This window comes from Muntiacus reevesi, chromosome 1 (assembly GCF_963930625.1).
Source record: "Muntiacus reevesi chromosome 1, mMunRee1.1, whole genome shotgun sequence".
NCBI lineage: Eukaryota > Metazoa > Chordata > Mammalia > Artiodactyla > Cervidae > Muntiacus > Muntiacus reevesi.
In genome coordinates, this window is record NC_089249.1 from 197,023,546 (window position 1) to 197,050,157 (window position 26,612).

The 26,612-nt window shown below is 47.5% G+C and overlaps 1 protein-coding gene across 1 annotated transcript in view; it reads left to right on the forward strand.

Moving 5' to 3' along the window:
* The window catches only part of MLLT1 (MLLT1 super elongation complex subunit), a 63,511-nt gene that overhangs the window by 19,636 nt on the left and 17,263 nt on the right, over window positions 1–26,612 (forward strand). Inside the window, exon 4 of the mRNA XM_065917942.1 lies at window positions 25,340–25,483. Within this exon, the coding sequence (XP_065774014.1) occupies window positions 25,340–25,483 (144 nt within the window). The remainder of the gene's footprint in view (window positions 1–25,339; window positions 25,484–26,612) is intronic.

The window sequence follows — 26,612 nt, forward strand, 5'->3', positions numbered from 1 at the left end:
ACCTCCACACATATATACAGTCGATTCTCCTTCCTCAAAATGGTTACATAAAGTTACCAGGAACACTGAGTTAGTGAAAACTGAACCTTTGCTGCAAGGGGCCTAGAGGTTAAGTTCCTGTGAGTCTCTGGTCACAGTTTTGTCAGCAGAGGGACACATAGCCTTGTTTTCTGGGTGCTTCTGTTTGACGGCTGCTTATTCACTGTTACATTGTTGACTGTTAACAGTGGACTCACAGCACCGTCATTCACGTTGGCACTAAGCTTGTCTGGCGGACATATTTTCTCTGGAAGGCACCTCACAGCTCTCCTGGGATTGGGACCCCTGGACAGTACTTTGGCACTGTGCCTGGGGCCGGTTCAGACAGCAGGGGTGCAGAAATGAGGGAAAGATGGCACTAGTTCACCAAGAGAAGGACACTCATTTGGCGTGAGAAGTGCATAGGAAGGCGAAGTGCGGCTTGTTCAATGGTGGCTGGGGATGACACATTTTGAGTTAATTTTTTGTGTGTGTGGGATGAGTTAGGGTCTAACTTCATTCTTTTCCATATGATCTTTCAGTTGTCTGAGCACCACTTGTTGAAGAGACTGTTCTTTCCCCGCCGTGAAGTAACTGTAGCATCATCGTATATGGTTCGCTTTCTCTCTGGACTCAGTTCTCTTCCCTTGGTCTTTACATTTGTCCTTAGACTAGGGCTTCCCTTGTGGCTCAGCTGGTAAAGAGTCCACCTGCAATGCAGGAGACCTGGGTCTGATCCCTGGGTTGGGGAGAGCCCCTGGAGAAGGGAAAGGCTACCCACTCCAGTGTTCTGGCCTGGAGAATTCCTTGGACTGTATAGTCCATGGGGCCTCAAAGAGTCGGACACGACTGAGTAACTTTCACTTTCACTCTTATACTAGTACCATTCTGATTACTGTAGTTTTGTAAGAAGTTTTGAAATCAGAATATGTGGATTTTCCAACTTTGTTGGGGTTTTTGTTTGTTTTTTAATATGGTTTTGGTTGTTGTGGGCCTCTTGGCATTATGTATGGACCTGACATCGGACTTTTCCAGTTTTGCAGAAGAGACCACTGAAGTTTTGACAGGGACTGCATTGAATCTGTAAACAGTTTGGAGGCATTGCCATCTTAACAGTATTAGTCTTCCAGACCGTGGGTAGGGGGTGTCTTTCACCTGTAGGTCTTCTTTACTTTCTTTTCTGAAATGTTTTGTAGTTTTCATGTACAAGTATTTTACTTTCTCTGTTACATTTTTTCCTAGATATTTTAGTCTGTTGTATGCTATTGTAAAATGGAATTGTTCCCTTAATTTCCTTCTGGAATGTTCATTGCTGGTTTATAGAAACATAGCTGATTTGTGTGTATGTTGATCTTGTCCTCTGTAACTTCACTGAATCTGTTTATTATCTTTAGCAATTTTTTGTGGCTTCTTTGGGATATTCTGCATAAAGGATATCATGTGCAAATGGAGGTAGTTTCACTTTTTTCCTGTCAGTTTGGATCTGTTCAGACACTAAGTCGTGCCCAACTCTTTGTGACCCCATGGATTGCAGCGTGGCAGGCTTCCCTGTCCTTCACTATCTCTGAGTTTGCTCAGATTCATGTCATTGAGTCGGTGATACTGTCTAACGATCTCATCTTCTGCCGCCCTCTTTTGCCTTCAGTCTTTCCCAGCATCAGGGTCTTTTCCAGTGTGTCTCTCTTCCCATCAGGTGGCCAAAGTATTGGAGCTTTACCTTTAGTGTCAGTCCTTCCAATTAATATTCAGGGTAGATTTCTTTTAGGATTGACTGGTTTGATCTCCTTGCTTTCCAAGGGAATCTCAGGAGTCTTCTTCAGCACCACCATTAGAAAACATCAGTTCTTTGGCACTCAGCCTTCTTTATGGTCCAGCTTTCACATCCATACATGACTACTGGAAAACCCATAGCTTTGATTATGGGAACTTTTGTCAGCAAAGTGGTGTCTCTGCTTTTCAATGTGCTGTCTAGGTTTGTCATAGCTTTCCTTCCAAGGAGAAAGCGTCTTTTAATTTTCATGGTTACAGTCACTGTCTGCAGTGATTTTGGAGTCCAAGGAAAGAAAATCTGTCACTGTTTTCAGTCTTTCCCCTTTTATTTGCCATGAAGTGATGGGACTGGATGCCAGGATTTTAGTTTTTTGAATGTTGAGTTTTTTTTTTTTTTAATTTTTTATTTTTTCAGTGGGTTTTGTCATACATTGATATGAATCAGCCAATACGTGAATGTTGAGTTTTAAGCCAACTTTTTCATTCTCCTCTTTCACCCTCATCAGGAGGCTCCTTAGTTCATCTTTGCTTTCTGCCGTTACAGAATACCTTTTGGTATTTGGACACCTTTTTTCTTTTTCTTGCCTCATTCCTCTGGCTAGGACTTCAGTACAGTGTTGAATAGTAATGTCAAACATGGTCTTTCTTATTTTGTTCCTGACTTAGAGGCAAAATGTTCAGTCTTTTTTTTTTTTTTAATCAAGTATGATGTTAGCAGTGGATTTTTCTTAAATGCCCTTTATCAGATTAAGAAAGTCCCTTTTTATTCCCAGTTTACTGAGTGTTTTCATGAAAGGGTGTAACGTTTTTTTCAAGCACTTTTTCCTACCTCTGTTGAGATAATCATGTGAATTTTCCCCCTTTATTTTAGTACTGTGGTGTATTACATTGACTATCATTCCTGGGATAAATTTCCACTTTTATATGTATAATTTTTTTAATGTGCTGTTGGATTTGGTGTGCTGTTATTTTGACAATTTTATATTCACAAGGAGTATTGCTCTGTAGTTTTCTTATGGTATTTTTGTCTGGCTTTGGTGTGAGGGTAGTACTGGCTTCACAGAATATGTTAGGAAGTGTTCCTTCCTCTTCTGTTTTTGGAAGAGTTTGAGTAGAATTGGTCTTAATTCTTTGATTGTTTGGTAATGTTTAACAGTGAAACCATCTGGTTCTGGACTTGTCCCTTATGACTTATGGCATTGAGAATATTTTCATATGCTTATTTGCCTTTAACTTCTTTGAGGAGGTGTCTGTTCAAAGTGTCTGACCATTTTCTAAAATCTGGGATGTCTCCTTCCTTATTATTGAGTTTGTAAGAGTTCTCTATGTTTCTGGATATCACTCCTTTGTCAAACTTTGATTTTGTAGATATTTTCTTGGTCTATGGCATGTCTTCTCAATCACTTAATCTCTTAGTGTCCTGCAAAGAGCAGAAGTTCTTGACTTGGATGTAGTTTGGTGTGATTTTGTCATTTGTATTTGTAACATAATGTTTATCTGTAACATGCTGCTGCTGCTTAGTCGCTCAGTAGTGTCTGACTCTTTACGACCCCATGGACTGTAGCCCGCCAGGCTCCTCTGTCCATGGAGATTCTCCAGGGAAGAATACTGGAGTGGGTTGCCTTGCCCTCCTCCAGGGGATCTTCCCAACCCAGGGATTGAACCCAGGTCTCCTGCATTGCAGGTGGATTCTTTACCCTCTGAGCCACCAGAGAAGCCCATGAATACTGGAGTGGGTAGCCTATCCCTTCTCCAGGAGATCTTCCCGACCCAGGAATCGAACCCGTGTCTCCCACATTGCAGGAGGATTCTTTACCAAGCTGAGCTACCAGGGAAGTCCATCTGTAACATAATACTTATCACTGAAGCCATTTTAAAGTGTAATTCAGTGTCATTAAGAATGCACATGATGTGAAGTAAGCCAGACACAAAAGGACAAATACTGTGTTATTCCACTTGTGTAAAGTTTCTAGAATAGGCGAATTCACAGAGATGGAAAGCAGAATAGTGGTTACTGGGGACTTGGGGAATTATTATTATTTTTAAATTTTGTATTGAAGAATAGCCGATTAACATTTGTTGTAATAGTTTCAGGTGAATAGCAAAGTGACTCAGGCATACATATACATGTATCCATTCTCCCCCGAACCCCCTTCCCATCCAGGCTGCCATATTATATTGAGCAGAGTTCCATGTGCTATACAGGAGATCCTTGTTGATTATCCATTCTAAATATAGCAGTGTGTACATGTCTATCCCAAACTCCCTAACTATCCCTTCCCCTCCAACAACCATAAGTTCATTCTCTAAGTCTGTGAGTCTCTGTTTTGTGAATTCATTTTTATTGTCTCTTTTTAGATTCCACGTATAAGAGATGTCATATGATATTTCTTTCTCTATCTGACTCACTTCATTTAGCATGCTACTCTCTAGGTCCATTCATGTTGCTGCGTATGGCATTATTTCATTCATTTTTATGGCTGAGTAATATTCCATTGTAGATAGGCACCACATTTTCTTTATCTAGGGAATTATTTTTTAATGGGTACACAGTTTTTGTTTCAGATGATGAGAACTCTCTGGGAATGGATAGTGATGATGGACATGATGCACGACATCATGAATATACTACATGCCACCAAATTGTACACCTGAAAATGTTTAAAATGTTAAGTTTTATGTATATTTTATCACAATAAAAAATTCATCCAAAAATAAGCACAATGGTTTGCAGCCACTATTTCTGTTTCTAGAACTTTCTGATAATCCCAAATAAAACTGCCAATTAAATAATAACTTCTCCTACCCCCAGTCCCTGGTTACCTGTATTCTACTTTCTGTCACTATGAATGTGCCTATCATACGTACCTCATGTAAGCGGAATTGTAACAGTATGTGTCCTTTGTATTTGGCTTACTTCATGGCTCATCCATACTGTGGTGTGTGTCAGTGTTTCATTCTTTGTTAATGCTGAGCAATATTCCATTGTGTGGATGGGGCACATTTTTAAGTATCCTCTCATCTATCTTGGACATTTAGGTTGCTTCCATGTTTTAGCTACTGAGAATAACGCTGTTGTAAGCACAAGTATACAAATATATCTTTGATACGCTGCTTTCAATTCTTTTTTAAAGTTTTAATTTAACTTTTTAATTGAAGTATAAGTTGATTTACTGTGTTGTGGGCTTTTGGTTCTTTTGGGTACACACCCAGAAGTAGAATTGCTGGATTATGTAGTACATCTATTTTAATTTTTTGAGGAACCACCATGCTGTTTTCCATAGCAGCTGCTCCATTTTACATATCGCCAACAGTACACAAGGGTTCCAGTTTCTCCACATCCTTGTCAACACTTGTTGCTTTCTCTCTTTTTCTGATAGTATCCATAGTAACGAGTGTGAGGTGCTATCTCATTGTGGGTTTTTGTTATTGAACTTGCCATGCAGCTTGTAGGATCATAATTGCCTGACCAGGGATCAAACCTGGACCCTCTGCAGTGAAAGCACTGAGTCCTAACCACTGGACTGCCAGGGGATTCCCTCATTGTGGTTCTGACTTGCTTTCTCTGATGTTTAGTGATATTGAGCGTCTTTTCATCTGCTTGCTGGGCATTTGTATATCTTCTTTGGAAAAATATCTGTTTGAGCTGTTTGCCAGTTTTTGAATTGGAGTATTTTTTCCTGGTTGTCCCCCATGGCATGGGGGATCTTAGTTCCCTGACTGGGGATTGAACCTGTGCCTCCTACCTTGGGAATGTGAGGTGTTAACACTGGACCATGAGGGAAATCCTTGTTTGTCTGGTTGTTGTTGTTGTTGAGTTTTAGGTGTTCTCCGTATGTCTTGGGTAGTAATCCATTATTGTATATATGATTTGTAAGTATTTTCTTCCATTCTGTGGATTATGTTTTCACTCTTTTGGTCATGTACTTTGCATGAACGGTTTTAATTTTCATGAAGTCCAATTTGTCTATTTTTCCTTTTCTTGCCTGTACCTTTGGTGTCATATCCAAGATATCATTTGTTGTTGTTCAGTCGCTCAGTTGTGTCCCACCCTTTGTGACCTCATGGACTGCAGTGCGCCAGGCTTCCCTGTCCTTCACCATCTCTCGGACCTTGCTCAAACTCATGTCCATTGAGTCAATGTTGCTATACAACCATCTCATCCTCTCTCCTCCCCTTTTCCTCCTGCCTTCAGTCTTTCCCAGCATCAGGGTCTTTTCTAATGAGTCAGTTCTTCCCATCAGGTGGCCAAAGTGTTGGAGCTTCGGCTTCAGCATCAGTCCTTCCAATGAATATTCAGGATTGATTTCCTTTAGGATGGACTGGTTTGATCTCCATACAGTCCAAGGCACTCTCAAGAGTCTTCTCCAACACCACAGTTCAAAAGCATCAGTTATTTAGTGCTCAGCCTTCTTTATGGTCCAACTTTCACATCCATACGTAACTACCGGAAAAACCATAGTGATTTCTTTCGAACCATATGGAAAGAAATCATTATCAAATCCAATATTATGAAACTTTTGCCCTGTGTTTTCTTCTAAGAATTTTATAGCTTTGGCTGTTACATTTAGATATTTGGTCCATTTTGAGTTAATTTTGGATATGGTATTAGGTAAAGGTTGAACCTCATTTTTTTTTTTTAATTTTAATTTTTAGTGGGAGGATAATTACTTTACAATGTTGTGTTGGTGTCTGCCGTATACCAGCGGGAATCAGCCATAAAGGTACCCACACCCTCTCCCTCTTGAGCCTCCATCCCACCCCACTGAACTTCATTCTTTTCAGTGTGGATATCCAGTTTTCCCAGCACCATTTGTTGAAGACTTGTCCTTTTCCTGTTGAATGGTCTTGATGCCCTTGTTGAAATCATTTAACCACATATATGAGAGTTTATTTCTGGGCTTTCTCATCTATTCCATTGGTCTATATATCTGTCTTTACGCCCAGCACCACACTGTTTCAATTACCATAGCTTTGTAATATTTTTCTAAAAAATTTTTAATTGAAGTGTAGCTGAAGGACAATATTATATAAGTTACAAGTGTACAGCATAACGATTCACAGTTTTTAAAGGTTGCACTGCATTTGCAGCTGTTATAAAATGCTGACTGTGCTCCCCGTTTTGTTTCATATCTCTTCATAGCATAGCGTGTACCTCTTTAACTCCCGTCCCTCTCTTGCGCCTCCTCTCCTTACTCTCCTCACTGGTAACCACTAGTTTGTTCTCTGTATCTCTGAGTCTGTTTCCTTTTTGTTGTATTCACTGGTTTATTTTTCAGATTCCACATATGAGTGATAACATACAGTGTTTGTCTTTCTCTGTCTGACTTATTTCACTTAGCATAATGTCCCCCAAGTCCATCTGTATTGTTGCAAATGGCAGAGTTTTGTTCATTTTTATGGTTGAGTAGTCGTCCATGGTATATGTATGTTTGTATGTGTAAGTATGTATATCTGAGTATGTATCTGTATATGCCACGTGTTCTTTACCCATCCATTTGTTGATGGTTGCTTCCGTGTCTTGGCAATTGAAAAGAGTGCTGCTATGAACATTGGGGTACATGTATCTTTTTTAATTAGTTTTTTTTTTTTTTTTTTAATATATATCCAGTAGTGGAATTGCTGGGTCGTGTAGTAGTTCTGTTTTTAGTTTTTTGAGAAACCTCCATACTGTTTTCAGTACCAATTTACGGTCCCACCAACAGTGTACATAGGATCCTTTTTATCCACATGGTCACCAACTTTCATTGTTTGTGTTCTTTTTGTTGATATCCATTCTGACAGGTGTGAGGTGTTATCTCATTGCAGGGCTGTGTTTTGTTTTTGTTTTTTTTTTTTTTGGCCGGGCTGGGTCTTTGTTGCGGCATGCAGGCTTTCTCTAGTTTTGGTACTCGGGCTTCTCTGGTTGCAGTATGAGGGTTTTTCTAGTTGTGGCATGTGAGCTTAGGTGCTCCACAGCTTGTGGGATCTTAGTTTCCCAGCCAGAGATGGAACCTGTGTCCCCTGCTTTGGAAGGTGGAATCTTAACCACTTGACCCCCAGGGGAGTCCCTCATTGTGGTTTTAATTTGCATTTCTCTAGTGATTAATGTTGCTGAGCAGCTTTTCTTGTGCCTGTTGACTGTCTGCAGGTCCCCTTTGGAAACATGTCTGTTCGGGTCTTCTGAATGTTTTGTAATTGAGTTATTTGTTTTTCTGATGTTGAGTCGTGTGACCTGTTTATGTTTGGATACTAACTCCTCAGTCATATCGTTCAGAGATGTTTTCTCATTAGTAGGTTGTCTTTCCATTTTGCTGATGGTTTCCTTTGCTGTGCAAAGCTTTTAAGTTTAATTAGGTTCCATTTGTTTGTTTTTGCTTGTATTTTCTTTGTTTTAGGAGTCAAATAAAAAAAATAATGCTGCAATTTATGTCAAAGAGTATTCTGCCTATGATGTTTTCCTCTGGGAGTTTTATGGTTTATGGTCTTACATTTAGGTCTTTAATCCACTTTGAGTTTATTTTTGTATGTGGTGTTAGAGAATGTTCTAATTTCATTCTTTGACATGTAGCTGTCCAGTTTTCCCAGCATCACTTCATTGAAGAGACTGACTTCTCTCCATTGTATATTCTTGCCTCCTTTGTGGTAGATTTATTTACCATAAATGTGTGGGCTTATTTCTGGGTTCTCCATTCTGTAGTAAGTTTTGAAATCAGTAAGTGTAAGTTTTCCCAATATTTTTCAAGATTGTTTTGACTCACTGAAGTCCCTTGAGATTTCATGTGATTTGGGGAGTAGAGTTTTCTACTTCTGCAAAAAAAAAAAAAAAAAATTGCGAGATTTTGTTAGGGATTGCATTGAATCCCTTGATGTCACTTTAGGCAGTATTGACATTTTAACAATGTGAATTTTTCTAAATTTGTGATCATGGGATATCTTTGCATTTGTCTTTAATTTCTTTCAGCAATGTTTTGGTTTTCATTGTACAAATCTTCCTTGGTTAATCCCTAAGTATTTTATTCTTTTTGATGCTATTTTAAGTGGAATTATTTTCTTAATTTCTTTTTCACACTGTTCATTGTTAGCGTATAGAACTGTGGCTGATTTCTTGTGTGTTGATTTTGTATCTTATAACTTTGCTGATTTGTTCGTTGGTTCTAACAGTTTTTTTTGGTGTGTGTGTAATCTAGGAATTTTGCATATAATATTATATCATCTGTGATCAGAGATAGTTTTACTTCTTTGTTTCCAATTTTTCTTCCTTCCTTCTTTCCTCCTCCCTCCGCTCCCTCCTTTCTCTTTCTGTTTTCCTTCCTCCCTTCCTTTCTTTCTTTTTCTTGCCTAATGCTCTGGCTATCACTTCCTAGGTGTTGTATAAAAGTGGTGAAAATGGGCATGCCTTTCTTTAAGGCATCCTCTAAGATCAGGAACGTTTTCAGTCTTTTGCTGTTGAGTATGATGTTTACTATGGGCTTTTCATTTATGTCTTCTATTTCTAGTTTGTTGATTTTTTTTTTTTTTTTTAATAACAGACGGGTGTTGGCTTTTGTTATATGGTTCTTCTGCACTTACGGAGATGTTATAAATGTTGAGCACTATTACTTATAATGTTGCTGCACCTCAGCTAATTTTGCACTTTGGGGAAAAGTATGGATGCTAATAGGCCAATGACTGTGTTAGGCATTTTCCCTGACAGCTCCTCTAGCCCTCACATAGTCCCATAGAGGGTCAGCCCCACGGTCCCATCTCATAGATGGGGAGGTGGAAGGCTCGAATGGTGAGCCTGCCCAGGGTTGCACTCTTGTGACGTGGGAGAGTCCAGGGGTCTCTCTGATCTTCAGGTCTGACCTTGGTTTTTCTCCTGGCGTGCTCGCTCTCCTGCTCCCCGGCCCCGGAATGAACACAGGCCTGCTTGCCCAGTGCCTGACTCTGCCCCTGGAAGGCCAGTTCTCTGGGGCGGGGCCCTGCCAGTGCTGTTCAGTGTGTCTGCCAGCCTCTGGCAGAGTGAGAACACTTGTACCTGATAAATATTTGTTGAGCAGGGTGCCTAGAAGGATGAGCCAAATTGATTCTGGAGGGGCAGCTGTTGCCTGTCAAGAAACCTGGTGGTACAGCCTGTGTGTCAGCTCACCCACCCCTACACACCTTTTTTTTTTTTTTTAATTGAGGTGAAATTCTCATAACATAAAATCGACCATTTTTATGTGAGCAAGTCAATGGTATTCACAGTATTGGGCAGCGAGCATCGGTATCTAGTCCCAAGACATTGACCCATATCCATTAAGCAGTTGTTCTCCATGTGACCTTCCGTGTCTGACTGTATAACTGAGTTCACCCACATTGTCCTGTATCAAAAGTTCATTCCTTTCATGGCTGAATGGGTTTCCCTGATGGCTCAGTGGTAAAGAATCTGCCTGCCAATGTAGGAGATGTGGGTTTGATCCCTGGGTTGGAAAGTTTCCCTGAAGGAGGAAATGGCTACCCACTCTAGTGTTCTTGCCCGGGAAATCCCATGGAGAGGAGCCTGGTGGGCTGTAGTCCAGGGGGTCACAAAGAGTTGGATATGAGTGAGCACACATACATACATGGCTGAGTAATTGTGGCTGTACCACAATTTGTCTCCTTTTGTCTGTTGGAGGACATTTGGGTTATTTCTGAATCAAGCTGGCTGCTGAGAATCACCTGCTGCTCTGATATAGCATTGCTGTGAACATGTGTACAGGTACTTGTTTGAAAACCAGTGTTCAGTTTATTTAGGTTTATACCTGGGAGTGAAGTTGCTGGGTTACGGTGTTCTATATTTAACTTTTTGCTGCTGCTAAGTCACTTCAGTCGTATCCGACTCTTCGAGACCCCATGGACGGCAGCCTACCAGGCTCCACCATCCCTGGGATTTTCCAGGCCAAGAGTACTGGAGTGGATTGCCATTGCCTTCTCTGTTAACTTTTTGAGACACCACCAAAGTGTTCTCCACAATGGCTGAACCATTCTACATTCCTACCAGCAGTGTTTGAGGGTTTCAGTTTATCTACATCCTCCCCAACCCTTATTTCCTGTTTTTACTTAATAACTTTGATTAGTTCCCTGACCAGGGATCGAACCCATGTCCCCTGGAGTGGTGTCCTCTGAACCACTGGACCAGGGAATTCCCTATTAATAACTTCTAGAGTTACCTTCATCCTTGTGTGTGTCGTGTGGCATGTCATCGTGGTTTTGATTTGCATTTCCCTGGTGACTAATGATGCAAAGCGTCTTTTCATGTGCTTGTTGATCATTTGCATATCTTCTTTGAAGGTATATCTATTCACGTCCTTTGCCCATTTTATTTTTGTTGTTGAGATGTAAGAGTTCTTTGTGAATCCTGGATAGGTGCTGTTTTTAGTTTTTATTTATTTTTAATATCTTTATTTATTTGGCTGTGCTGGCTCTTAGTTGCAGCACAAAGATCATCAATCTTCATCATAGCATACAGGATCTTTCAGTTGTGGTGTGTGAGTTCTTAGTTGCAGCATGTGGGATCTAGTTCCCGGTCTAGGGATGGAACCTGGGGCCCCTGCGTTGGGAGTGTGGAGTCTTAGCTGCTGAACCACCAGGGAAGTTGCAGGTGCCTGTTTTTAAATGCTCACAGAATTTGCTATGACAGAATGAATGTGTGATGTGAACTTCTTTGTGTTGGGAGCTTGAGCTCGTCCAGGGGGATCCAGACAGTTGCCCTCCGATCACATGTTGACCCAGAAAAGTCTGCGAGCTGTGACTGAGTTGTTCCTTTGAAAAGTGATTGGAGGTGTTGGTTGTGGCCTGGGAGAACATGCCTGGACGAGGTAGAGTGTCCAGGACAAGTAAAGTCTCCGAAGACCAATTAAAGGAACAGAGTCTTGCTGAAGTGCTCCTCTCATTATCTGTTCATTGTCCCCCAAGTGGCCTGAGGCCTCTTGTTCCAATAAGTGAATTGTATCTTGTGCCCTGGCTGTCTTGTGAGACATGTAAGCCATGTATGTGATAGAAGCTTTTTATTAGTCACATTAAGAAAGGCTGAGAATGAGTGAAATTAATTTTAATACTGTAACTGATTTAACCCTATATCATATATCCAAAATATTACCAGTTCAGGATGTGTAATCAGTGTTTTAAAATCAGCAAGCTACTTTACTTCCCTTTTAAAAATACCGTGTCTTTGAAGTTTGGTATTATACTTACTCCACATCTCAGTTTGGGTAACAGATTTTATTGGAAAGACTTTGTAAGACTTTCGGTTCCATAAAATTCACAGTCAGAGTAAGAGGTAGATTTGCACATTCAGGTTGCTGCAAATATACTTAAAGATCTTTGAGAACCCAACCAGGATGGACTAGCTCATAGTCATGACTGTTGTTTTCAACTTTTAATTCTGAAACAATGTTAGAAACTTAGGAACACAGAAGGGTTGCAGAGGTCATACAGAGAGCTCCTGTGTACCCACACCCAGCTCCCCCTTGTGTTAACATCTTACAGGATCACTGCACAGGGTCAGAACAAGGAAAGCTAACGTTGGTGTAGTACTTCCTGCATTTAAAACTATTTAAGATACTTCTTTTTTAAAAAAATTATTTATTTATTTTTGGCTGTGCTGGATTTTTGTTGCTGCCCAGGCTTTTTCTCTAGTTGCAGCGAGTTGAGCCTACTCTCTACTTGTGGTACATGAACTTCTCATTGTGGTGGCTTCTCTTGTGGAAGCCAAGAGAAGCTCCATTGTTGTGGAGCATAGGCTTTAGGGCATGTGGATTTCAGTGGTTGCGGCACGTGGGCTCCATGATTTCAGTTCCCAGGCTCCAGAGCACAGGCCTTAATAGTTGTGGTGCACGGGCTTAGTTCCCCTGTGGTGTGTGGGATCTTCCTGGACCAGGAATGGAACCCGTGTCTCCTACATTGGCAGGCAGACTCTTTACGACTGAGCCACCAGGGAAACCTCACTTGTTTCTTATTCAAGCCCAATCCCCTACTTTTAGCCTCCATTAGTGGTGTTCCATGGTGATTCCCATCTCACTCATTCCTTCTGCATTTATCAGCTGGAATTATTACGTAAGGTAGTTGTCCCTTGTACATGCATTGATTTATTTAGCCATTTATTTATGTCATTGCTTGTGGGGTTTAGGGGATGGGTTATAATCCAGGTCTGTTATTACTCGGTTTGTGGTTCAGATTGTTGCCTCCTGGCAGGTGGGAGCTCCCTCCGGTTGGCCCCTGTGCCTTTTCATCACATTCCCATGTCTTTGGGGTGCTTCCTCACTTTCTGGCACCACAAAAATGCTCCTGGCTCATCTTGGTTTTTCCATGCCCCAGCCCTAGAATCAGCCCTTTTTCCAAGGAGCCTTGGTCCCTTTTCCTCCTTCAGGGCATCTTCCCAACCCAGTGATTGAATCTGCATCTCCTGTGTCTCCTACATTGCAGGCCCACTCTTAACCCGCTGAGCCATCAGGGAAACCCACTCCAGTATTCTTGTCAGGGAAATCTCATGGACAGAGGAGCCTGGCAGGGTGTATTCCATGGGTTGCAAAGAGGTGGGCACGACTGAGCGATTAAGCACTAGAACTTGGTCCCTGTTATTGGAGGAGGTATTTCAAAATGAAGATCTGGGAGCAAAATGTGTTCATTGCTCCTGGGGCGTCAGTGCTTTTAGGTCCCTCAGATGACAGATCTGGGAAGTGTATGCCTGTGTACTAGCTGCCCCACCTATGCTCATCTCTCTGTCTGCGTAGTAAATGTCAGTTCATACCAATGCCTCAACTCCAGTTCAGCACCCCGAGTTCATTCTAGCATCACCCCTGCCCTGCCCTGTTACTTATTTTAACTTGTTTCTCTGAAGGGAGACCCCTGGCTCTCCCTCCATGCAATGTAGTTGCTTGCTTGTTTAACCTTAGTATGTCTGGAAAGCTGTTTGAGCATCTTGAAGTGTTCCTGTGAGAAGTAAGAGTATGGTGTCTGCGTGCAGTTCTCCTGTCTTCCACCCCCAGTATCCATTGGGAGTTCTCTGTGACATCTCTTTTTTCCTCCAGTGCTATTGGGGTGGTTGTGTCACACACTTGTGTACACTTAGGTTCATTAGTCATCATCTGTGCTCTGTCTTGGGTTCCTTCCCCCACCCATCTGGTTATGATTATTATCATTTAAGTTTGTCTTCAGTGAAGTTCATTCTGGGTTTTGACATGATAGTCATGTATCCACCATGACGTCACTGCACAGAACCGACCCCCCTCCCCAGGCCCCCTCCTGCTGTCCCTTTGAAGTCAGCTCCTCCCCCCACCCTCAGTCCCTCGAAACTGCTCATCTGTTTTCCATCCTTGCATTTTGCCTTTTCCAGAATGTCACATAAATAGACACGTGCAATATGTAGCCCTTTGTGTCTGGTTTCTTTCACTTAGCGAGATGCACTTAAGATCCATCCATGGCGTCGCATGAATGAATAGTCCATTCCTCTTTATTGTGTGGATAAGACTGTATTTGTTTATCCATTTGCTGGTTGAGGGACATGTGGGTTGTTTCCAGTTCTTGATGATTAAGAATAAAGTTGCCCTAAACATTTGCAGACAGGTTTTTGTGTGGACATAAATTTTCAGCCCCTTTGGGTAAATTCCCAAGAGGGCAGTTGTGGGGCGACACAGCACAGGTATGTCAGCTCTGTGGCTGCCTCTCGGCACCCTCACCAGCAGTGGAGGAGCGATCTTGCTGCTCAGCGCTGGGTAATGTCACTTGTCTCTTTGCCTTTCCAACGGGCGTGTAGTAGTATCTCTCCTTATAGCTTTAAAAATACAGTGAAAGTTGCTTAGTTGTGTCCGAGTCTTTGTGAGCCCATGGACTATTCACTCCATGGAGTTCTTCAGGCCAGAAAACTGGAGTGGGTAGTCATTCCCTTCTCCAGGGGATCTTCCCAGCCCAGGGATTGAACCTGGGTCTCCCGCATTGCAGGAGGATTCTTTACCAGCTGAGCCACCAGGGAAGCCATTAACAGCTTTATTGAGGTCTAATTTATGTGTGGTATAATTCATCCATTTAACATGTACATTTCATTTTTTTCTTTTCTGATTTTGTTTGTTTGTTTTTGGTCATGCCGTGTGACACTTGGGTTCTTAGTTCTCTGACAAGGGGTCAAACCCATTCCATCTGCAGTGGAAGTGCAGAGTCTTAACCATTGGACTGTCAGAGCGCCCCTCATTGATTTTTAGTATAGTCGGAGCTATGTAGCCATCACCACTAGTTCCAGAACATTTCCATCTCTCTCAAGAGAAACCCCATCCCCATGAGCAGTCACTCACCATTCACTCCTCCCCCAACCCCTGGCAGCCACTGATCCACTCTCTGTCTCTGGATTTGCCTGTTCTGGACATTTCATATCAATGGAATCCTACACTTTACGGCCTTTTGTGACTGGCTTCTTTTATTCACCGTAATGTTTTCAAGGTTCATCCACACCGTGGCACATACCAGTGCTTCGTTCCTTCTTATGGCAGAATTTATTCCACTCAGAATGGACCATATATTGTGTATCCATTTGTCAGTTGATGGACATTCGGGTTGTCGCCACCTGTTAGCTGTTTTGTGTGCAAGTTTTCCTGTGCACATACGCTTTCATTTCTCCTGGGCACGTACCTGAGAATGGAGTTGCTGGGTCTTTCGGTTAGTCCCGTGTGTTAGTCTCTCAGTCGTGTCTGACTCTTCGTGACCCCATGGACTGTAGCCCTCCAGGCTCCTCTGTCCATGGGATTCTGTAGGCAGGAATACTGGAGTGGCTTGCCATTCCCTTCTCTAAACCCAGGTCTTCCGCATGGCAGGTGGATTCTTTATTGTCTGCTCCACTAGGGAAGCCCATAACTTGAGGAGCTGTTCCAGATCGTGTTCCATGGGGGCCAAACCATTTTACATTGCTACCAGCGCGTCCGAGGTTCCAGTTTCTCCACATCCTGGTCCACACCTTCCGTATCTCTGATTGTCGCCATCCTGGTGGACATGAAGTATATAATAATTGGTGCCTCTTTAGGTTCTGATTTGCATTTCCCTGATGGCTGATGACTGTGAGCATCTTTTCATGTATTTATTCGAAACTCATATATTTTCTTTGGACAAATGAAATGGGCTTTTCAGAATTTTTGCCTTCTTTAAAAAATTGGGTTAGTTTTTTTCCTTACTGTTGAGTTTGAGTAGTTCTTTATATACAGTACTCTGGATACAAGTTCTTCATCCAGTATGTGATTTATACATATTTTCTCCAAGTCTGTGGTTTGTCTTTTCACAGTATATCTTGCCCAACAAAAGCTTTATGTTTTGATAGTCCAGTTTCTCATTGTTTTCTCTTTTATGGTCATGCTCTGGGTCTGGCACAGGGCATCTAAAAACCCACAAGCTTGTCTTTGCAGCCCACCCACTGGCATCCTGCTCTGAAACATCTGTTCAGAGAGGCAGAGGAAATTGCCTGTAGGAAGATGGCATCTAGCAGGGGGCGCCATGGTCATTTATTCTTGGCAGTTGGAGGTTTTTATAAAAGTTTATTTACTGGGAGGAGGGCAAATTGCTTCTCTTCTTTTTTTCCCCCCTGATTTATTTTCTTTGATTTATCCATGCAGCAGATATTTACAAGTCTGGGACACAGAAAGGACCAAAGTGGATCCAGACCCACGTGTGGTGGGCTCCTGGACCAAAAGGGCAAGAGGCGCTGGATGAGCAAGGCTGAGGGCGGCGAGGTCTACTCCATTGGTCCTTGGTGCTCTGAAGCCGGGGACATGGGTGCTGCCCCTATCACAGGAACCCGCTGAGAAGGGGGGGATGCGGGAAAGTTCCCCTTAGGAAGCCAGACTCGCTGAGAGCCTTGTGGGTGGTGGAGTCAGCGGGGCAGAGCGGACGGGAAGACACCCTTCCTGGTGAAGGTGGGGGACGCAGTTTCAGAAGGGAGGGGTGAACATGTTGGGGAGCATCGGAGACATCACCCAGGCTGTGTTGAAGTCATCACACTTGCCGTGTAAGAGGCCTTTCAGGGGGTCTTCCCTGGCAGTCCAGTGGTTAAGAGTCTGCCTGCCGTTGAGGGGACAGGGGTTCGATCCTTGGTCCGGGAAGATCCTGCATGCCGTGGATCAACTAAGCCTGTGCACCACAACTACTGCGCCTGTGCTGTAGAGCCTGAGAGCTGCACCACGCAAAGCCACTGCGTTGAGAAGCCCTTGCACCACAACTAGAGAAAAGCCCATGAGCAGCAACGAAGGCCCAGCACAAATTAAATAAATTTTTTAAAACGGCCTGTCAGGTTTGTGTGTGGTAGGTGGGTGTGCTCTAGACCCTCAGTGAGGCATCGATCTCTGTGACCTCTGGGTCCATCTACCTCCCTGGACATGAGATCTTGTGGCCTTGCCAAGGTGCCTCTCCTGTTCCTGTCCCAGGTTGTCTTGCAGTAGCAATCAGGTGACAGGGCAGACCCAGCTCCTCCTGGGAGGAGCTCAGCGGCTGCCAGACTGGAAGTACCTGTCTGTGTCCCGGGGAAGCAGAGTCGGTGTCTAGCGGTCACGTGAGAGGGGTGCTTAGGGGCTTGGTCTCGGGTATGAGCAGGTGTGGGGGAGTTGATCTTATTTTTTCTCATTTTCGAATTAAAGCTGGTTGTCCCTTAGTCCCGAGTGTTTGGTTTGGAGTGATTGGTGAAACCAGGGGGTGGAGAAGAGAGTCAGGGATAGGGTGGGGGCAAGGGGTTAAGTTCAGAGAACGCCTGCTCTGTCGTTTCCTGCACGTCACATTGGCCGGCGGCCCCTGCCCATGCCCTGCGATGTCTGTCGGGGAATGAACGCTGACCTCGGCACACGTGGATGTTGAACCCTCAGCTGGGCTGTTTGGGCTGTGAAATCTTACCCGAAGCTGACTTTGACCCCATTTCCTCTGGTCTCTGCCTCCCTTCACTGTGAGATGTACCGTCAACCTAACAACATACTTGGTGGGGAGAAAGAGAAACACGTCAAGAATGTGTGCTGGGGACTTTCCTGGCAGTCCAGTGGTTAAGAATCCGTCTCCCAGTGCAGGGGACATGGGTTCGATCCCTGGTCCGGGAACCAGATTCCCACATGCATCAGAGCAACTAAGCCCGCGCACCAAAACTGCTGAAGCTTATACACCTAGAGCCCATGCTCCGCAGCTAGAGAAGCCACTGCAATGAGAAGCCCATGCACCGCAACTGGAGAGCAGCCCCTGCTCACTGCAACTAGAGAAAAGCCCACACAGCAGTAAGGACCCAGTACAGCCAAAAAAATAAATAAGTAACAAAAAAAAATTTAAAAAGAGTGCGTGCTGACTTCAGGAGACAGCCCAATTTTCAGAGACGTAAAACACGAAGACAATTATTCCAGTTGTTTTCTGCTAATATTAGACATCTTCCCTGCCCTCCAGCCCGCCCCCACAGCAGGCTATTCTTGGACACTGAGCCCTAACCATCACTAACTTTCCATGACTTCTTTCCAATGCCGTTAACTGAAGTCACAGAAAGGGGTGTCTTGGTACATTTTATTAGGCAGCTTGCGTGGTTTTCTTCAGAAAGAGGTTTTTGTTTGTTTTTTTTTTAAAGTAAGATGAAACACCAAGGCCAGCTTCTGAGCCAGAAGCCCTCGGAGGCATGTCTTTGACATTCCTACTGGCTTGTGCTGGGGGGCTAGTGCCTGTGTGGGCAGTGCTGACCCCCTCGGCCCTCCTTCACACCCCCAGAGGGGACGCGGCTCTGGGTGTCCAGGTTGCTGCTGGTGACTGGTCGGGCATTCCCCACCTGCCCTCAGTTTGAACTGGGCGGCAGAGGAGAGTGAGTCTTGAGTGATCAGGCCCTCGACCCCAGGGGCGGGTGGGGAGACCGCCTGCCCCACACAGCCCCTTGACTCCCTGGCTCTCTGCGGCCATGCTGGGCTCAGGAGGTGGGCAGCCTGTGCTCTGTGTTGAGGACCTGCTGGTTGATCCAGGGGGCCTGGCCTTGCCGGTGGTTCACCAAGGAGCCAGGACAGAGGGCATGTTGTGTGAGGAGACCAAGGAAGGTCAGGGGGCTGTCAGCCAGCCGTGTGCTCAGTTTTTGCCTGTAGCATTCTCTGCATGGGACCCCAGAAGCATCTGTTTCCTCGAGGGCAGGTGTGGCGCCCGGGAGAGAAATGCCTCCAAAGGGCAAATGAGCCAGAGAAGAGGTGTCACTGAGTCATCTGTGTGGTCACCCCCCAGAGTGCAGGCAGTGGTGAGGGGCTCGTCCATATCAACCTGGGTGCTCTCTTGGGGTCAGACTGGCTCAGTTCCGGGCTGAGAGGTTGTTCGCATCTTTGCATATCTGACTCTTGTGTCTCTTTGTAGAAACAGCACCGAGGTTGGAGGTGTCTCAGATGGGGCTGGGAGGCCCAGGGAGGAGACTGAGGACACCTGGCTGGGTCCCCTGAGTTCCAGGCGCCCATGGGCTTACCGCAGGCTTTGTCCTTTCCTCTTTTGGATCTGTTTTTGTCCAAGTTTCTTCATCAGATTACCATTTTATATGTGTGCTCATGTTGCTGGCTCCTTTCCCACTCCTGTTGGTGTTAGATTGTTAGGAGTCCAGATAACCGAAGCTAACGTCCAGCATGAGGGCACTTGTTTCCATACAAGGTGACCTGACCCCTGCGCCCAGCCCTGGCGGTCCCCCCGTTCACTTGCTGGGTGGCCTCCTGGTCTCCTGGGCAGTCTGATGGCCACCACATCACACCACACCACGGTGCTGGCCAGCATCACAGCCTCTCTTCCCACCTGCCCTTATGCACCCAGAACCCTGGGAGTTTTTTCCCTCCTCTCACTGAGGCTCAGAGAGGTGGAGTGGCAGGTCCAGTGTCACACAGCAAGGCAGCAGCAGAGCTGTTTCGACATCTGAGCGATCTCAGACCCCAAAGTCCATGGTTTGGAGCCCACAATGCACTGCTTTCCTTAACACTTTTTAAAAGTTTTCCTCTTACTATGACTACAAAGGTGATAGATGTAGGTTGCAAGGGTTTGAATCTTTCTCCAGCCTACTACCTTGAAGTAACTACTATAACCAGCCTCCCGGAAACAGCCTTGGTGTGTGTGTGTGAGTGTGCGGGTGCAGGGAGGAGGGAGCGGGGCAGTTTCCACCTTGGTGTCTGTGGACTCTGCTGTGTCAGTGCCCTCAGCCCTGCTGGCTCTGGTGCACCGGCACGGCGAGCCCCTTCGCTCACGCCAGCTGTCATGGCCCCGCCCTCCCCGCCCAGGCCGCCGTCATCCTGTAAGCTGCCTCCGTGGACCTCCCCAAACACTTGCCTACTTGGCAGTGCGATTTCAGGGATTGCTTTCCTCTCTCTCTTTCCCTGGCGATCAGCAGTTCTCTCCTGCTGCCTGGAAGCCCCCAGCCTGATCAGCCTGGGCTTGGGGACCCATGGGCCGGCCCGGAGGAGCACAGGAGATGGGGCTCTGCACATGCCCAAGGCTGCGGTATGCCCACCCAGTGTCTGCCCACCTTTATTGGTTCCGTGTGACCTTGGCAAATAATCACATGCCACAAAACCTCAGTTTCCTCTCCCGAGGGGCTGTGAAACAGCAATGAACCCTCAGAGCTTTTGGAGGATGAAAGAAGGTGCCATGTAAAGCCTCCCACCAACTGCCCATTCCTGGCGAGGGCTGGCAGAGTGCTGACGATGGGGCCGAGTGTCAAACGTGCCTGCCACAGAAGATCCTGGGCTGGAGGAGCCGTGGGGGTGTGAAGGGCAGCCCTGGACCTGCCTTCTCCTTGTCCCCTGTAGCAGGATGGAGTTGGCTCAGATAGGTAGTGGTTAGATGCACAGCTGCAAGGAAGCTTGGGGTGGGACCAGCCCTGTACAGGTAAACGTTTAAGTATAGAAAACCGAGAACTCTGTGGAGAAGTAGAGAGGGGCGCGGGGCAGAGCGCGCAGCAGCACCTCCAGCGGCAGCAGTGAGCCACCTGCGGGTGGCCCTCGCTGCATCTCCACGCTGGGGCTGCAGCATCTTAATCAGGTCCTGATTGCAGTCTGTGTCTGGAGAAGACAAGACTCTTAACCAAAAAGCCCTAACAGGTATCATCAAATCTAGAAAGCAATAAATCAATAACTCTTTAATGTCAAATACTCAATAATGTCAAAGTTGCCCAGATCGTCTCACATTCATGTTTTGAAGTAATTTGTTCAAATCAGGATTCAGATAAAGCCAGTTCATTGCTGTTGATTGCTGTCTAATGCTTCTTTAAATCTTCTTTCTCTCCATCTCTCTCTCCCTTTCTCTCCTTTGCGAAGTGTTTTCAAAAGCTGTGGTCACATAAGCAAGCAGGCTGGGCCCTGATCAGATTTGGGTTTACCTGGTTTTCCTTTAAGCTCAGCGAATGTGGGAACCCTGGGGCCTCTTATGAGAATGTCAAATAGGCCCCTGGGGCCAACATGGGCAGAGGAAACAGCCTCAGGGTTCTTAGGAACCAAGTGTCCTCCTCGGCTGGTGAGGCTGCACTGCACAAGTCTTCTGCGACCTGGGGTGGCAGTGGGCAGGAGCGTGGTGGGGGCGTCCTCCAGGCCAGCCCTGCCAACTGCAGGGAGGCAGCCTTGGAGTGGGCCCTGGGGGTCCGAGGTGGTGGACAGGGGCTCGTCCAGAGCTTTGGTCAGCTGGCCCAGGGCTGGGGCTGTCTGCCTGGACAGCACTGTGGACAGGTGCGTGTGCTCCTGGCTTTGGGCAGTGGCACCAGTTGGGCTGATGCCTTCACATCTTAGTTTGCTGAGGCCAGAGAGAGATACTGACCTGGGGAGTGCAGGGCCTGGCCTGAGAACACTTGGGGCGGGCCCTGGGGTCCCCAGGGATTCCAGGCTCCCAGAGGAATGACTAAGGGAGTTACTCCTGGGATTGCCTCCCGGTACAACTTGAACTTGGCCTCGCCTCACCTCACATGCTGCCGACTCCCAGGCGCCATGGTCCTACCTGTCTCTCAGCTTTCTCAGGAGGCTGGTTTCCTGGTGACTGGGCTGAAAGTGGTCCACCATCCACTTGGAAATTCCTAAGCTCCAGCCCCTAGGGAGGTCTTGTCCCTAGGGAGCTCCGGTCATCTGCCATTGGGGCCCGTGTCCGCTGCAGGGCACACGCTGGGTGCTTGGGGGGGGCCTCTGCCCAGCCCAGACGCCACCCCTAGCTCCACCTCATCACTCACCTCCGGGCATCCTAGGGAGCTACCCCTGGGCACTGCTTGGGCCAGTGCGTCGTTGCCCTGCTGGGTTTGTGTGGGTGTGGGAACCGCTCCGGGAGCCAGGGGTTCCAGAGAACACCACCTGCCTGGAGCGTGTGCTGGCCCACTGCCGACCAACCTTGGGGTACCAGGCACGTCCTCTGGCCCTGGGTCAGTGTCTTCACCTGTGAAATGGGGACAGTAAGAGCTCCCGGCTGTGGGGATGCTGCACAGGGTCGTGTTACAGAGTAGTGTCCATGTCCCGTCAGTGTGGCCGATGCTCCAAGGGCTCAGGAGGGAGGAGAGCCTCCTCAGCCCCGGTGGTGCTGTGGGCACATGGCAGGCCCCTGACACATTTCTGCAGGACTGATGAGCATGTGGGCACACCCAGCAGACACCGGTGCTCGCTCAGTGCTGCCCTGTGGGGACAGAAGACAAGATGTGTGTCCTGCAGACTGATGAACACTGTGATCAAGGATAGTGTTCAGGGGCTGTTGGAGGGCAGCCCTTGGCGGGTGTTAAAGGAGGGGGTTGGGGATGGCCAGGGCTGGTTAAACGTCCTTGGATTGAGAGGGGGGCTACAGCAGAAGCTGCTGTGTGGAGGGGGCAGCAGGATGAGGAGGGGCTGGCTGAGGGGGCAGAGTGTGTGTGGGGGCAGCTGGACTAGCCTTGTAGCTGTGCCAACAGGCTGCATCTCCATGTGTGTGTGGCAGGGGTCACCAGAGAGGGCAGAGGCCAGGGGAAGGCCCGGGCAGAGCCTCAGGAGCCAAGCTTGGCGGCGGGTGGAGCTGGGGAGCACCCCCGGAAGCCTTACCTCACCCGGGGGATCCTGTGGCTATAGGTCCCGTGTCTCCATGTGCCCTCAGCAGGCCTCTTCCTGGGAAGACAGCAGTTTCATTTTTGGGTGGTGCGGAGCCAGGCGCTGTGGCTGTAGCTCATCTTCCCCATGTTGCTGGGGTGCAAGTCGAGGCCAGGAGCGCAGCCCTGCCCAGGAAGGGGTGAGCAGCTCCGGGGAGCCAGGGCTCCAGGAGTGCGGTGCTCTCACTTCCCTCCATGCCCGTCCCATGGCGGCTGCTGGCCTCCAGGTGTGCCATCTCAGGTGGTCAGGAAGAGGAGAGATGCCGAGACACGCTGAGGCATTCTCTTCGCCATGTCATTTCTGACCTGGGGGGAAGCCTTATCTCATCATCCCAGATCAGGTCACATGTCCACTTCGGGCAGGGCACTGATTTCTAAGTCTGGTGTATGTGGTTGGGGTAGGAGGAACCCACTCTTCCTGCGGGGGAGCTGGCCAGGTAAGGGGAGAAGGGCTGCCAGGGGAGAGGCCATGTCGGGATCACCTCAACCCCCGGTGCTGGCTTGAGAGGGCCTGTTTGCTGGTCTCCTCCCCAGACTGGCAGCTCCCGGAGGACAGGGCCCACAGCTCTGTCATGTGGCAAGTGCACCTTCTACCTTTGTGGCCTGGATTGGGGGGCAGAGTTGTCCACATGCAATTGCGGGACCTCACTCTTGCCCGCTTTGCTAAGAAGCCTGCCCCCATGTAGCCAGCTGTGCCTCTCCCCACTCCACCATCACCTGGTTACTGGGCTCACCTCATGCTGCCAGCCCAGGGGTGGCAGGGTGGCTGGGGTCCTGGTGTACTGTGGCAGCAGGAAGTGGTGAAAGGAGGCTGGCCCAGGAGATGCTGGGCCCAGGGATGCTGGTGCAATGGCTTGGCTGCCCTGCCTTCCTCCCTCAATCCTCACCCACCTGCCCTCCTTGTTTACCTCCTTTCAACTGCTGAGAAGCCTCCGCTGGTTCCTCAGACTCTTGCTTTCTTCTCTCCCACGGACAGTACTTTAAACATTCAGGGTATGATTCACATGCCAGAAAATTCACCTTTTAAAGCACACAAAGTTGGTAGTTTTGAGTATATTCACCGTGTTGTCTGGTCATAACAGTTTCCTAGTTCCTGAGCAGTCTCATCATCCCAGAAAGAAACCTCTTCCCTAGCTGCCGGCAGCTTCCACATCCCCTCCCCCACCCCCGGCTGCCAGCCCCTGGCAGCCACGAAGCCACTCTCGTCTCGGGCTTTACTTGTCTGTTCTGGACGCTTCATGCACGTGGAACCATATCCTGCATGGGCTTCCCTCCCTGAGCATGGTGTTGTTGAGGGCCGTCCCTGTCTTAACACGTGTCAGCGCTTGGTTCCTTTCCATGGCCGGATACCATCCCATTGTGCGGCTGAGCCCCAGTACATTCATCCAGCCGCCTGCTGGTGGACGCTGGGCTTGTGTCCACGGCGGGACGATGGCAAGTGATGCTGCCGTGGACATCAGCATACGAAGTTTCATGTGGATGTGTGTTTTCATTTCTATTGGGTAAACATCCAGAGGAGACCCGTGGGTCATGTAGTCACTCTCTATTTAACATTTTGAGGGACTCTTGTCTGCTTTTCCAAAAGAACCACCATATTACATTCCTGCTGGCAGCCCTAGGATGCTGGCTTCTCCACTTCTTTGCCAACACTTGTTACTTTCCATTTTTTTTTAATTTATTTTTTAATTTTTTTTAGTTCTACCACTTTATTGCTACCAACCCATTTCCCTCCACCCTCGTGCACACATGCTCAGTCATGTAATCCCATGGACATCAGCCCGCCAGACTCCTCTGTCCATGGACTTTTCCAGGCAAGAATACTGGAGTGGGTTGCCATTTCCTTCTCCTCCATTTTTTTTTAAATAAAAAAAGTTATTATTATTTTTTGAACCTTGGCGTGGCCTGTGGGATCTTAGTTTGCCACCCAGGGATCAGACCTGCATCCCCTGCATTGGAAGTGCACAGTGTCAACCACTGGACTGCCAGGGAAGTCCCTATTTTCCTTTTCTAAAATGATTGCCATCATAGTAGGGGTGAGGCAGAATTCTGTGGTTTTGATTTGTATTTCCCTGGTGGCTAATGGTGTAAAGCGGCCTCCCGTGTGCTTGTTGGCCACTTCTATGTCTTTGGAGAAATTTCCCTTCCAGGAAAGGGGGTTGTGGTGAGGCTATAGGATCCCAGCCAGGCTTGGCATCATTGCTTAGTGGCTGTGCGTCTCGGAGCACCTTCCCCGTCTGTGAGCAGAGCACTGTGAGGGTTGAGGGGTGTGTGTTTGGAGCTGTGGCCACCGTCGGCAGGATCGACTGCTTCACTAACCAGCTGAGACCATCAGCCAGATCTTTATTTCTGTTTTGGAGCCTGCTTTGCTGGATCTTCTGCAAACAGTCTGTTAATTTATTTTGGGTAAGCAGGTTGGCAGGCAGACACATACAGACGAGCAGACAAGGGTCTGAGGGGAGAGAAGGCAGAGAGCGTGTCCGCCTGCCCCTGGCTGTCCCCACTTCCTGCCCCACCAAACAGACTTCCTTGTTTTCTCTGTTGAAGGAGGAGCCGAGGAAGGTTTGCTTCACCTATGATCTATTCCTGAACTTGGAGGGCAACCCGCCCGTCAACCACCTGCGCTGCGAGAAGCTCACCTTCAACAACCCCACCGTGGAGTTCCGGTATAAGCTCCTGATGGCCGGCGGGGTGAGTGCGCCGCCCCCGTGGTCCTGACATGGCCCCTGATGGTGCTGGGGGCACCCGGGGCCTCCCAGCGTGTAGTCGGTGCCTGCGACCCTGAGGGGCAGGTGGTACGGGCGGCACCCGGCAGCTTTGGAGAGGACCCAGGCATCCCTAGCCGGTACCAGGGCGTTGCCTGTTGCAAATGACTGACTAGTCTTTAGTTATCCCGAAGCTTTTTGTTGCTGTGGGTAATTAGCATCTTCCTCCACGGAGGTGGGTGTGAGGCCAGTCTCTTAGCCTGGCGTGGAGCTGGAGCCAGTTTTCAACCGGATTGGCAAGGCCACTCAGAGGCTGCGTCATCTGGGGGGTTCCCTGCTGATGCAGGCTTCTGGGGGTTTGTCCTTGCGACTCTGGCCTGGTCAGAGTGTCAGCTTTCAGAACTTAGGTCTCTGTAGGGAGTTGTGTGCCAGCGATCCCAGTGTGGTGGCAGGGGGAGTTCTCTGTAGGGAGTTGTGTGCCAGTGCTCCTGGTATGGTGGTGGGGCTGGAACACGTGTCAGGGCTCTTGGAGAGCAGGGTGGGGTGCCCGCTTGCAGGGGGGGGGGGGGCAGGCTGGACTGTACCAGGCGGGGGATGTGGGCTGAGCACACTAGGCATGCTGTGCCTGGGACGGAGGAGTCGGCTCGGGTGTGACAGCCTGTGTGTGTGGTGAGGGCAGGCCCACCTCCCCAGTGTGTGCCTTTAGCTTGGTTTTCTTTGGCTCTTGGGAACAGTCCTTGTTTCCTGTTACTTACTTCAGTTGGGTCTTTTTATAAACTTTTAAACAATATGAAAGAATCACTTTTTCATTGCAGGATGTGTGATTAAGGTCTGCTGTGTCCTTAATAAAAGATGAGTGTGTGACCCTAATCTTGCACGTGACGGCTGACGGAGTCCAGTCACGGAGCAGGGATGGGGGGTTGCCTTACACAGATGTTGGCTCTGAAGTTGGCAGGCACAGCAGTCCTCCCCCAGCTCTGCCTCTCTACTTTGGCGTCTCTGCCAGATGCTTTCCAGAGTATTTCCCCAGCAGTTCCTGGGTGCTTCCCCCAAGGTTGCGTGGTCACTGCTCTCTGGGAGGCAGCCGCACATTGTGTCCACGGGCCTCTCAGGGC